The sequence below is a fragment of the Cavia porcellus genome, unplaced genomic scaffold, assembly GCF_034190915.1.
Source record: "Cavia porcellus strain 051 isolate PalLab524CR breed Dunkin Hartley unplaced genomic scaffold, mCavPor4.1 scaffold_17, whole genome shotgun sequence".
NCBI lineage: Eukaryota > Metazoa > Chordata > Mammalia > Rodentia > Caviidae > Cavia > Cavia porcellus.
The window spans coordinates 12,019,702-12,033,888 of record NW_026947500.1 but is presented as its reverse complement, the minus strand read 5'-3'; the positions used below and the strand labels follow the sequence as shown (position 1 = coordinate 12,033,888).

Sequence of the window (14,187 nt, the reverse complement as noted above, 5' to 3'; positions counted from 1 at the left end):
TTTCAGTTTTTACATATGCTAGGTCTATTCTCAAATGTTTAATAATCTTATAGATTCAAAAGTCAGAAAACTATCATCCCCATTTACAATTCATGATTCTCCTTTGTTCAGAGTCAGAGAAACAGATAGATACAGGTAGATCAGTCCTTCAATATTAATCATCTTTTGCTTCTGAATTTACAGAGTTCCCTGACTAAAAGCCATTTCTAAATTCTATTAAAATCCCATGCTGTCAAAAACATCAAAAGTGGCAAAAATATTTTTTTCATTATGATCCTATTGTCTTCATAAATTAAGTTGGACAGATTCCTAAAATGTCAAACCCCTGGCAAATTCATAGAGATTTTGTAACATTTGTACGTGTTTTATGACCAGTCTACTAAAAAATGACAAGGATTCTAGAGACAACCCAACAAAACCTTCTGTGGGAGTCAGATTCTGATCCTAACTCCTGTCATTCAAAATATTTAGGGATTATACAATAATAATTTATAAATGCATAGACGAGGCAATAGCTATTGTTTTTAAATTGATACTATAAAAAAGTTTGTTATGCTGATTGCCTTAAAATACATACCTATAAAATACTATGTTAAAATTAAATATAATATATCAGTTATGAAGGTGAAAAAGTAGGTAAAAATTCACAAGTAATCTTTTTTCAGATTTTGTGTGTTTTCTCCTCAGCCAAAAGCCTCAAGACTCACTGGCAGCAGCAGCCTCTTCATTTATGTTGGATTGCTCTTTAAACGTTAGAGTATCTTGTAATAAAAAAAAGTTAAAGATTTCTCCTGACACAGTCATTGTTGATTTCACTGTTATAGGGAAAAGGCTCTAGGGCGGCAGATAAGGCTGTTGCCATGGTGATGAAGGAGATACCGAGGGAGGAGTCTGCTGAAGAAAAGCCCCTCCTTACTATGACATCACAGGTGGGCAGACCCATAGGGTTCCTGTAGGAAGCTGACATATGTCAATATATCAGACAATGTGGTCATTAACTAGAGAAAAAACAAAAACATTAACTCTGGAACTAATTTTTTTAAAAGACAGTTTCAATGAAACAACTGTACAAATACAAATGCAAAACAAAATTGCTTAAATGAATTTTAGTTATTTGTTCATGGATTTTAATTTTCATTACTCAACTTTAGTTTTAAAAATATACATGCAAATACTGTAAAATGTTGTTTCTATAAAAGGAGTCTCATTAACAAGTTTGGGAAACAAATAACAAACTAATTGTGCATTTGAATGGCAACCAAAAAAATCAAATTCCTGTGAAAAAACACAGTTATATTGTATACATATGTCAGTTTACCAGTAGAATATCTAAATTTTCTTAAATGTTAAATATTTATGTTGTGACTATGCATACTACATATTTGTCTATACATATTTATGTGGATAACTAATTTACAGGAATGAGCCAGAAGTCTCTGAGTCCCTGTGAAGAAAATGGCATTTGTAACCCTGCTTATACTTAGCAATCTTGACAATGACAACAACAACAACCAATCATCTCTATTATAAGTTCATGAGGGCCATTTTCAGGATTCATTACAATAAGCGCAGAAAAACCTGTTTGGATTTGTATGCAAAGACATGCTGAGACTGTGGATCCTGTATGTCCTCGGGGACTTTTGAAACACCCTGTAAAATCTGCATAAATATATATAATATACTCATCACCACTCTGTGGAACTATCAGTTTTAAACTCTTCAATGAGAAATATTTTTACTTGCATTTATCTTATAATTTAGATTAGAATGTTATTTTAAACATTTCATTTTTTCCATAATGCAATAATAAATGCAGTGATTCAGTTCCTATTATAGCACACGTCTCAAATTAGAAAAAATGTCCATTTACAGTCCTCATGAAAGGCATTTATATGAAATGCTAAATTATAGCGACTTATTTTTAGAATATCAGCAGATCTTGCTCCAGCTGCTGCCAACATGTGTGGATTTATTTTATTCTAAATACTATGTTGTAAGCAGTGAAAATTATAACACTAAAATTGAATAATTTTTAGGTTATTAAAGATTACCAGGACTTTGGGATAAATTTCATGTTGTCAGGGTTTTTTTTCTTTAAATCCATAAAAAGAGATGCTTCTTCTCAGTGACACATAATCATAGTTGAAATTTGCTTTAAATTTATGAAGTTCTAATTACATAGTAAAGCAAATGTAGTTTTGTTGTGATCTATTGCCTATCAGAGTCAGACCTTTGTGAATCCCATGTCTAAAATATGCAATCCACAGTTCCTCAGGTCCATAATCAGAAAGTGAGAAATACTTGCCTCAGAGAAGTCTACCTAGAGAATTCTTGGCAACAGGAAAGCCATATGTATCTTATTTACTGATGTTGGCACAATCGTGCTACAATATATCATCTCAGGACACCACAATTTAGGACAAATTTTGTCTCCCAAACTATGCATTTCTTAGGCACTTCTCAGTAATCTTTTTCCAGATGTTCAAAATTACCATCATAACCTAAAACTTGAATTTGAAATTAATTGCAAAACAATTTTTTAATTTAAAAAATTGTGATTACTACCACTCTCTCATATTCAGAATATGTATGTGTATCAGTTCTTTAATCCCTGTCTAATGTTGTATTAACTGTTTTGAGGTACCAGTTACAATGTTACTACATGAAGGTAATATAATGCTTTCTCTGATACATCATATCCTTGTTGCCTACTGGCCAGTTTATGAGTCAACAAACAGAAATCTGATTCATAAAATTTAATGCATCTGTTGTGTTAATAATTTTATGGAACTGATTTAGTGACAGCTGTGAAGCAATTATTTCTCAGTCAAATGTAGTTTCATTAGTTGATATACTTTATCCACTATACATGAATGGCTTCTTCCCTGCTACGCACCAGTGGCGTGCACAAGCCAAAAAGAAGCAGAATGATCTGAAAAAGTGAGTACTTCCCATGGCAACCATAGCATCCAGTCCACACTCCATACCACATTCTTATTTGTTATCCTGTGTGAATGTACTAGTGTCTCGACACCTGTCTGTCCCGTGTCTCCTGTAAAGCCCCTTATGACATAGTGCTTCCTACTGCTGAATATATCAACTCATCCTCACTAGTATGTTAATGCCAGATGCTCATGTCAGATTCCAGATATGTCTGAAGCTAATTGCTGCTGTCTCAATAATGTCCTTGAAACAATTATAATTGGTAAAATACAGAGTAAGTCACTGACACACTGAGTCCTCACCCATTCAGTAATGATTCATCAATAGATCTTAAGTATAGAGTAGTCCTGTATTCCAGCATGTTTTAAATTATGTGATTATTATGGTAGGCCCTACAGCTTTTAGAGTGGTTTAGCAAAACACCCTCCACTGAAGCCATCATAGTAGATGGAGCAAACTGAACAAAGAAGAAAATGTGGGGCGATTACCTGTGCCCAAAAATTGCTGGAGTCCTGAAGGTTGTTCTTTTTAATTTAATTATTAATTCTGTGTTAATAAAAAGCTCACATTCATGCTGCCCTAGATTGAGACAAAAAATCAAACAGTACCTAGAACAAGTATGCATTGGTGAAAGTCCCAAGAGGAAAAAATACATTCTAGTCACTGAGACCCTTTAGGAAAAGGCTTCTCTAGACCTACGGAGTGCCACGCGCAGCTGTGGGTGACTTCTGGCTGCTGAGCAGTTTGAACCTCTTGGATCTGAGATGTGCTAAAAGTATAAAACAAACACCAGATTTTGAAAACCTAATTTTAAAAAACTGAAAATTGTCACATTAATAATTTTCATACTAAACACATGTTGAAATGAAAGATATCACAAAGCTGATATCACTGGCTTATTTTCCTTTTTTTTTTTTTTTTTTTTCTTAAAAATGGCTACTGGATCCTTTTAAATTTCAAGGTTCTCCTTATACTCCTATTCAACAACACTGCTCTAAACTCTAATAAAATAATACTAATTTGAGAACAGGAGGGAAAACTACATGCCAGAAGATTACACATAAAAAATATATCTGTGAGAATGAGATGACTTCAGAGAGACATTTTCTCTGGTAAGGAACCTTGAGAAATTTTCATTTTGATCACATTCCCTGGATACTTTTGTTTTTAGCAAGATGCATCCCACTCATTTTTCCTATAGAACACAGTGTCTTAGAACTGTGTTGCAGGCCCAGCTGATTAAGGAACATTATTTTTTCTTTACGCTCAGTCTTTATTTCTCTATCTGTTCCCACCCTTTATACTTCAACATTGATTTAACTGTTTTGACTGTTGAAGATAAAAAGAGTAATGTCCTTGACTGGAAGAACATTTTCAAAGTTACCAAACATGTTAAAGTTTTAAAGTTTTTATTGCTAACATTAAACAATTGCCTTAGTAACATTCTCCTGCCTACTTTGCTATTAGTAGTGACTACAAACAAATAGTTCTATTATTAATCATGTAGTTAACCAATAACACTTACCTTAATCCAATCATATCATATAGAAAAGGAATTTTTAATGCCCAAATACATACCTATAAAAATCATATTTTCACTTTATTCATACAGAAACAAAATAATCTTAAATATTTTTCTGTCTTTTAAATAAGGTAAAAAGATACCACATTTTATTTCAAGTTATTTAAATCAATATTACGGGTATGAAATGTTTGTCAGCTGTTTTAAACTTATCTTCAAATTATTCTTGAAACACTAAAATGCTTAAACATAAAAATACGGTATTTTACTTTAATACAACAGTTTAAGGTCATTAATCTGAATCATAAACTTATGAAATAATGGGTTATTATCCATTAGATTATAATCAAAATGTATTTTGCTTTCTTGTCAATTTCTAATGATATGGTATTATAAACTTTTCTCTACATATTTTTGAATGAATCAATATATTTCTTTAAAGATAAGTAAATCACAAAATGAAAAATATAGATATACACTAGAGTTTGAGTAACGGACAATATTTTAAAGTAAAATCTTAGTTAAAACTTAAATAGACCGCTGTGTCATAAATCGAATAATTTAATTTTTAAACATTGAAACTAGAACAGTTCAATTAAGGCAATGTATTTTGAGATTAAAGTTGTACCAAAATTATCCATTAGAGCTAGATGATATTTTCTACATTTCTTCAGTGATTACTGTTAGTAACATCAAGAACAGTTTGTTTCTGTGTCCAGGGCTTTCTCTCAAACTTTCCAGGTCTGAATCTCTGATTTATAATCAGTGAGTGGATTACATCTCACAGTGCTGTTTGTCTCCCATTCACTTGAGCCCATATCTTTCTTCCCAGCTCTGGATGGAGTGAGCCAAGGGCAGCCATTTACTTCTACTTTTTTCCAATTACGCATCTGTACTTGGCATTCTTGGCTTCTTGACATAAGGCCTAGTGGAAGCCTCCCAGTATATTCTTTTGGGTACCGCTAGGTTTTTAAACTTTTAAAAGCTGTGACGCTGGGGAGAAACGGACTTAGATGTGTAGTTTAAAACCTTCAAAGAAACTATTGAACATTTCTGAGGACCACGTACCTCTTTGTGACTCTTTCAAACCCATTGAAGTAAAATTGAGGATGCAAAATTTACCATTCAGTTAGACTGCATAAAATCAGAACAGCATTTATTAAATTGCTGTGGGATTTAAAAAATGAATGTGGTTTCTACCCTTAGGAAGTTAGAGCCCAATGAGAAGGGAAACAGATAAAACTGAAAATTATGGTACTGAGCAGAGTACAGGAATTTAGAAATACTCTAAAAAAGGCACTCACTGCCTGGCGCTAAAGAAGGTTCCCAGCAAAGTCCCAGTTAAGTGGGGTCTTGAGGAGGAATAAAAACCTGCCCACATTAGATGGGTTTCTGTGTGTGTGCATGTACACACACATTTGTGACTTGAGGGGTGAACTCAGGGCTTTGTGGACTCTGAGAACACTACCAGTGAATTATATGCCCAGCCATAGGGGTTATCTTTGAACTGATTCAAATATTGAGAAGAGGCCAGAGCACGATAATAAAGGAAATTTAAAATCTTAAAATATTTTTAAAAACTGAGAAAAACTTTAGCAAATAGTGAGGTAGATTTTCTTGACTCAGCTATGATACACTAAGTCCCCAACTTATGAATGATTTCTTTCTGGAAGAACATTCATAAATTGGATTTGTTTGTAAGTCCAGAAAAGTGAATCTTCTATACCTTTGCCACAAATATACCGTGCATATTGCTTTGTGCTTCCTACCATCCCCTCCACAACACCACTTCTCCTCCTGCTCCCCAACAAACGGACTCTTACTGAGCTCTGTACTGCTGCACACCATCACACTGTACAGTGTAGCACACAGCAGCACAGCTGTGGCAGTGTCCGGCAGACACGCGAGCTACTTCTGGGATTTGTTCACAACTACAAATATTCCTAATGTGAAGTCTGTTTGTATCTGTGAAAGTTCACAATTCAAATGTCCTTAAACCAGGGATTGATTACAATCCGGTTAAACCAAAGTTGTACTCACTCCAGCTCAGTCATTCAGAAAGAATTAGACACCTTCAACTTATTTTTTATAATTTTTAAAACATCAATATAATTTGTCCCAAAAGAGTGAAATCAGGGAAGTTCATGAAGTATTTTCCCACTAAGTCTACAAATCTTATCCTACCGATGAGTAAAGAAAGAATAAATAGCATACAGTTTGGAAGTGAAATGTAGAAAGACTGCTTGGGGCATCTAGTTTGGTTTGGAAATTTCCATGACCTTAAAAAGACTGTTTGTTCCCAAATCACCAAAGGAAAAAACCATAATCCTATTTGAAAATCAGAAAAGGGAGGCGCATGGGAGAAGCTATGCATATCGCAGAAATAAAAATAAAGTAAGTGGTAATTCCTATGGCCAAATAATCAATCCTAAATCCATGCAACTGAAGACACAGTTTAAATGGATTCTTTGAGATAGATATTTTTATGTCTTCAGGTTCTGCCAAGTCACTGTCTCATTTGGCAGCCACTTAGTAAACTCCTTTGAAGTTGTGATGGATATAAATATGAGTGTGATACAGTTAGTCTCTGACCTCAGACTTTGTAAGAAAAACTTCATCTTTGTAAGAATTCTTATTTCATCTTTCATAGCTTGATTAAAGCCAAAACTCTTCCTGTTTGGTTCTAATCACATTTCCATGTTCCTGGTCATCTGACCTCTCATTCTCTTCACCTGGAGCCCAGCTGTTCTCCACCCAGACCATTTCTCCACAACTTACCTGGGCTCCCACTAGGAAAACATTGAGTCATACAATGGCTTGTTGTACACTCACCGATTTGCATTTGTGAGAGAAAGCCACAGGAGCGCCTTCACGACAAGAAGTGGTCCAGCAAATGCTTCCATCACTCCAGATGAGCACTGTGACCAGAAACAAGACCATTGGTAGGTGTGGAAGAGACACAGACCTCAAGAGGCAGAGGTCTCGAAGACTGAAGAAGCTATGTCTTTGTTCCCTGGGTTTCCTGGGGTCTCTCCAAACAAGTTCCCTGTTGGAGACTTTTCTTTCTGTGCTGCATGTTAGAGGTGCTTTCTGCAGAAAATGTATCAAAAATTGAATGAAAGATTTTTAAAAATTTCTTTGATGAAGTAGATTTACCTAAAAAGATGACTTTCTCATTGAACTGTGCCTTCTCTGTTTTTCCATTTAGATGCTTTTGTAAATGAAGTTCTTACTTTCCAGCATTCTTTGAAATTCACAATTTTTCAGCATTGAGAACTAAAAGTACAGAAATCAATCACCCTCACATTGTAAACCTATAGATAATTTAGGCTTATTCAGCCGGGGATTTAGCTCAGCGGCATAAGCGCCTGCCTGGCAAGCACAAGGTCATGAGTTCAATCCCCGTTACCAAAAAAAAAGAAAAAAAATTGAGGCTTATTCTGCATCATATATATTCACAAAACTATAGGAATAAACTCTTAGTCCTTCTTTAAAGAAAGAGTACAAGAAATTTTCATGAAATATAATTTGTATCTCCATAAAATTATTTCATCCCTAGTCTAAAATCAGAAATGCTCCAAAATGTGAAATGTTTTAAATAGCAACATGATACCATGAGTGGAAAAGTTTACACTTGACTACATGTGATGAGATGCAACCAAATCAGAGGCAAAAAAAAAACTGCATAAAATTTCCATCAGACTATGTATATAAATTGTTTATGAGGTTTTAGATTTGGATCCTATGCCTAAGATATCTAATTTTGTATTTAAATCCAAAAACAGCCAAAATCAGAAATTCCTGTGATCTCAAGCATTGTGCAAAAGATATAATCTATAATTGTAAAACCATGTGTTAGGAGATTCAGTTATTCATAGTTATCTGTCAGTGAAATTAGACTTTTTCTCAGATAAATGACAGTTACCAAAGACAAGCATGTGGCATCTTACATGCATACTCATGTTGGAAGTTTCAGTTGTGTTGATTGAGTCTGACCTTTCTCCCTTGGACACTTTAGCCAATGAGTCAATAAGACCCAGAACTGGAGGACAATAAACAGATTTACACAAATGCAAACCCACCAAAATAACTTCTATGAGTTTAACATAGTACCACATTTAATAGTGACTTTTAAACTCCATGAATACTTATAATAGCAGAATTCAGCTTTTATTTGGTTTTGTAAAGTCAGGACAACATCACTATCGTGACATCACTTAGAAGGAATCGTTATGTTAAATACATATGATTAAAAGAGCATCTCATGGGGCTGGGGATTTAGCTCAGCGGCATAAGTGCCTGCCTTGCAAGCAGGCAGTCGTGAGTTCGATCCCTGGTATCGATAAAAAGGAAAAAGACAAAAAAAAAGAAGAAGAAGAAGAACATCTCATAGCAGAAGTTACACATTAATGAATGGTTCCTTTCTTGCAAACTCACAATTTTTTATCTGAACCACCTATGCATACGATATAGATTCTGAAGTACTAATCACATTTTCAGAAGCAATCAGAATCATAAAGCTTAGCCATTCTTTTCAGTTTCTAGTACATTATATTCTATACCAGTGCTTTCAAACACATTTCCAGGTAACAAAAATGACTTTATGCCAAAAAAAAATTATACATTACACCTAAATGCAAATAGACCATGACATTTATAAAAATTCAAATATATTCTATCCTACAAATATGGGAGCCTTACAGTCCTTCTGCATTTAAAAATGTTTCAATACAAATAGTATGAATAATACCCAGGAATGTTCAAATTCAGAAAACCAAATATGAAGGAACTCATTGTTTCACCAGACTAAAGGAGCATCAAAACAAACAAACAAGCAAATATTGACTGCTCCTAGGGAAATTTGTAAGACTTTATACATGTTAAGCACTTAAACTTAACAATTACACCTATCACTGTAACCTGAATGGTGAAAGAACATTCCCAGTGTTTTATCTCTCAGTGACATCCACAAATTATAAAGTATGAAAATCAAATTATCAACTATATATCAAAATCATATGCATTGATGGAGATCTGTCTTCTCATATTTAAATGATAGCACGAATATGTCAATATACCAAACGTTTATCTTAGTTTCGGTCTCTGAATGACCATTATACACTCCCATGTTTTTCTTTGAGAAAAATGAAATTATACTTTCTCCTTTTCTTACCATTGTTTATATCCCTCTTAGCTTCCATTGTTATTGCATTGCCCCATGCCAAAGAAACAATGAAGTAATAGTAGAGTTATATAAAATATTTCAATATGGTAATATTCCAGAGTATTTGGTTTCTTGTATTATATCTCTTAAAATACAATTTTTAAAATAAGTTATTTTTCTTATGACAAGTAGAAAATTAAGTGGCCATGCCTGAAAAACTATGCCACTTAATTTAGGGATTAACCACCTGTGTATCATAAGTATATCTTCTTGTTTAACTGTAGAAAGTCTAGATTCAAAAAGGTACAGAATAACAGAAAGTAAATAGATGGTCACCACTGATAACTAGAGACCCACTGAAAAGCTGTCAAATTATAGAGCAATGGGAAAATATGATTGAATTGACAGGAATGTATTTTAGTATAGATCTTTCAAACATCTACTAAACACCTGTACAATTAATATAACAATATTTTCTACTCTCCTCAAATAACCTTTGTTAGGTACTGCAAAAGCATACCAAGAAAATGCAGAGGGTGTGTGTTAGTTGAATTGAGCTTTTTAAGAGAGAGAAAAGGAGTGTTGATGTATAGCTATTCATCCATGTGTTTGCGTTCATCACCACATAGACACCGCCAGCCAGCCTTCACCAGAGCCTGTTATCTTGGAGTCTGAAGCCACAGTTCCAGATCTCAGTAAATGAGTTTTCTATCTAAGCTAGGAAAGGGACCAGCCAGTGAATCAACAGATGTCATTTCTGCATATTGAAACTGGAAGATAATTCTAAAACTACTCCAGGAGAAACCAAAAAAAAAAAAAAAAGTGGCTTGAGCTTTAAAATTCAAAGTTGGCTGCATCAAAAATATGTTGAGTGCTAAAAGGCTCGTCCCCCACTCCTTGGTAGTTCTTTCTTTCTTTCTTTCTTGCCCCCGCCCCATTATTTATTTACATATGTATTTATTTTTGGTAGGCTTGCTGTTCCCATTTTGTTGCAAGGCTGCATTTTAGCCCACCTGATTCTGCAGTTTGACAAAGCCCTTTAACACCTATGTTCGTTTTTTCTCAGCTGGTGAATGAGCAACAAGAAAGCAGGCCCCTCCTGAGTCCCTCCATCGATGACTTTCTCTGTGAAACCAAATCGGAGGCAATTGCAAGGCCAGTAACGTCCAATACAGCTGGTAATTGTTTCGCTTTTAACTGTGCCTCAAGTAGAGTTCATCTGAATTATGGCTCAATGCACATTTTTTTCACCTGGGCATTTTAGGTCGGGAATGATATTTGCAGCCAGATGGAACTTTAGAACATGCGCCATTCTACATAAACTAATAAACTGCTTTTCATACATGAAAAACTACAGTGTATGCCACCAACCAATTTTGCTGATCATAACTATACCACTGTTAGCAATTATTTTTTTCTATGAATATTTTTACATTTACATCTTTGCATTTCTCGTTGCATCAGATTGAAATGAAAGCCTTTACTTCAGGGTAAGCTTTCTCAAGTTCTGGTTAATAGCCAATTATTTCTGAAAATATTACATGTAACAAAAGTCTAGTAAAATAAAAATCTGAGTCTTTCCACGTAGATTTGAAGAATAATTAAATTCTCCCATCGCCACAGGACAGTATAAAGCCAACTTTGCTTTCTGTCCTATAAATATGTTACTTGCTCCCTCTTAGAAACTGCATGAACATTCCAATTTGTTTGAATGTTCTTCTGGAATTAAACACACTGGAGCAGGAAATCACCATCCGCTCAGTACCCAGCGTGTATAAGAACAGGCACTGAGCATATGTGAATCCAGCGAGCTTCTGTGTGTGCCCCTGGCATGGGGTCCTTTTCTGTAGCAGAGGCAGCCATTCTGTGTAGACTTCATTTGCTCCACACTTACACTGAAAGGCACGTTGTTCAGCTAAGAATGCAGAAGTGGTGTTTAAAATCAAAGATCACACTGAGTGTATAGTGCAGAATTTAATGGGGAAAAGAAGATAATCACATGCTATGTTAAATTTGCTCCGTTTTGCCATTGGAGCCTCAGTTGGCTGTTGGCATGTATATTTTCTTTGTATAGCCAAGTGAAGAAAATCACAGGAGAAGAAAATTGTCATTTTCCAAAAATGCTGAAAATTACAGCAACAAGAACTTGTATGTGCCTCGTGTGAGAGTACAAGTTATAGTTTCTGGGGTCAAACTCTGTAGGCTATAACCCTAAATTGCTAAATTTTCTCATGTATCTAGTAGTAAATAAACTGCACATTTCCTCATCACTAGTCAAAGACTAGTAAGATCAGTATCTAAAAAGTTACTTGGAAAGGTTAAATAAAGCAATCTAAGAATGTGCTTATCGGCAGGTGCCCGTTGTGAAATCTAACTAATATAAAACAACTATTTCTGTTAGACGTGGGTAGAAGCTGCATTCTAGACACTATCCTTTGCAGTTTCATCAGTTGTCTAATATCACATCAAAGCAATCATGATTCTAAATTCAACTCTTACTTTGAATAATCAAGAAACTAAAATGGTACTTGGCCCATCTAGGCAGGAAATTAAATGTTTGTATACTAACAAAATTTTTCTTCCTAATGTATGAAACAGGCCTAGCCCTCCAAAACTAGAGAACTACCCCCAGAAAACAGAGAATGCTGTATCTCTAACTTTAGGCAAATCCAGGAGAATTCAGTGAACTAAGTTGCTCCTCACTTGCTAATTCTCACTGAGAAAACTAAATCACCTAAAAAGACCCCATGGTGTCAGAGCAATGTCAGATTTGACTCGAAAGCTCCTTTTCATCTCAAATTTCTAACATAGAAAAGACCTACAAAATATTGGAAGAAAAAATCAAAAGAAGGTGTAGTTTCTTACAATCCCAGTACTTATAATGCAGCTTTCTTTAGGAGCTTCCTAGAGCTTCTGTGACAGGCTACCACTAGCAGAGTGGATTAGCAACAGAAATTTACTTTCACATTGTTCCAGAGGCTGGAAACCCAGCAGAGCTAGACTCCCTCTAAAGGCTCTGAGGGAGAACCTGGACCAGGTATCTCTCCTCATTTCTTTATGGTAGTCCTTTGGCTAATGGCAGCATAACTCCAGTCTTTCCATGGTGCTTTTTGGAGGTTTCTTCCTCTCTGCATGTGTCTCCTTCCCTGAGAACACCAGTCATTTTGGATTACCATTCTACACTTGTTCAGTGTAACAATATTATCTCCAAATGAAATCACATGCTGAGGTATTAGGTCTTCAGCAAAAGAATGAAGGGAGACACACAATTCAATCCATAACATTTTACAAAGGGGGAGACTGGAAAAATGGTGTCCTGAGTCTACAGACTTCCTCTGCAGGCTGAGTATTCAGTGTACCTGGTTCATGCAGGTTTTTATCCTGAAAAAAGATTCATGATCAATATCATGTTTCTTAATCTTAAAAGTATATGGCAAAGAAAAAGCATCCTATTTTGAAATCCCCAACGAATATAGTTCTTATATAAAGCAACAGAAAGTAAGCGATAGAAATATTTTTCCCTGTCATGACTCAAATAATGAGAATATATCTTTTGCCTCATAGAAGTTTTGATTATAATTTTAAGTGCTTTATAGTTTTTACCTTCTGTTTGTTCCATTGGGATTAACTTTTTGTCATACAGTGATGATAATTTCAAGCTAATCCATTGAGAATGTTTGTCTTTTCTTTTCTCCATTGATACCCTAAATTTTCTTTAATTCATCTAATCCATAGAGACAGCTAATTCGTTGGTCCTTTCAAACTGTATCCCTCTGTGGTAGGCTCTAATAACTGTTAATTTTTTCATTGTGCCAAATAAGTAAATATGATGTACACAGTCATACAGAAAATGCTCTAAAAGTGTACAATAGATATTCAGATACTAAAGAGTAACTATAGTCCAAGAAATTACAAAGTTTTTCACAAGACTCATTACACCATGTAATCTCCTAATAAATCTAGTGTATGTTACTACACAGGACAGATTCTGCTAAAGATTGAAAAGAAAAGAAGATGTTTGTGTTTATTAAACTATATAATTTTAAAACATTTTATCCATAGACTTGAGCCTTGGGTAAATGGTTACCTTAATGGAAACATTTTTCATAGTTTAAAAAATGTAATTTCACTCTTTCATTTGGCTCCTAAATGGCTCCCCTATTTATAAGGCAAGAACTACCCTCAATGAAGTTCCCAACCCTGCCAGTTACCTAATAGAGTATCTTAACTGTAAAATTAGTGTAACATTTATAAAATGCATCTTTATGAAACTCAAATGACTGTGTACCCAATGGCATGCCTCCAAAGAGGCTTAGCAATATGAGAAGTAGCTTTACTTTAAATTCCAATAAAAAAGGATTGATTGGATTAAATGCATTTATCGATTTGACCTGTTTATTTCAAAGTTCCTGAGATCAGTATTTAAATCATGCCTCATTGTGCTGTGTACAGTTTAATAGCATTATGCAAACCACCAAACTATCAAAACCAGCATTTTATGGTAGGTGCTTTATTTTGCTTTAAGAAGGTTCGCCCCCCAGGGGCCAAGGAAGCCAGC

General features: G+C 34.7%; 1 protein-coding gene across 19 annotated transcripts in view; it reads left to right on the top strand.

Annotated features, from left to right (window-relative positions):
• Pex5l (peroxisomal biogenesis factor 5 like) overlaps positions 1 to 14,187 on the top strand; it is a 204,451-nt gene that overhangs the window by 110,002 nt on the left and 80,262 nt on the right. For 13 of the 19 annotated variants that reach the window (XM_063227230.1, XM_063227229.1, XM_063227227.1 and 10 more), the window contains 2 exons: positions 825 to 929; positions 10,696 to 10,807. In XM_063227230.1, the coding sequence (XP_063083300.1) occupies positions 825 to 929; positions 10,696 to 10,807 (217 nt within the window). The remainder of the gene's footprint in view (positions 1 to 824; positions 930 to 10,695; positions 10,808 to 14,187) is intronic. The other 6 variants (XM_063227235.1, XM_063227232.1, XM_013150147.3 and 3 more) reach the window with 1 other exon arrangement.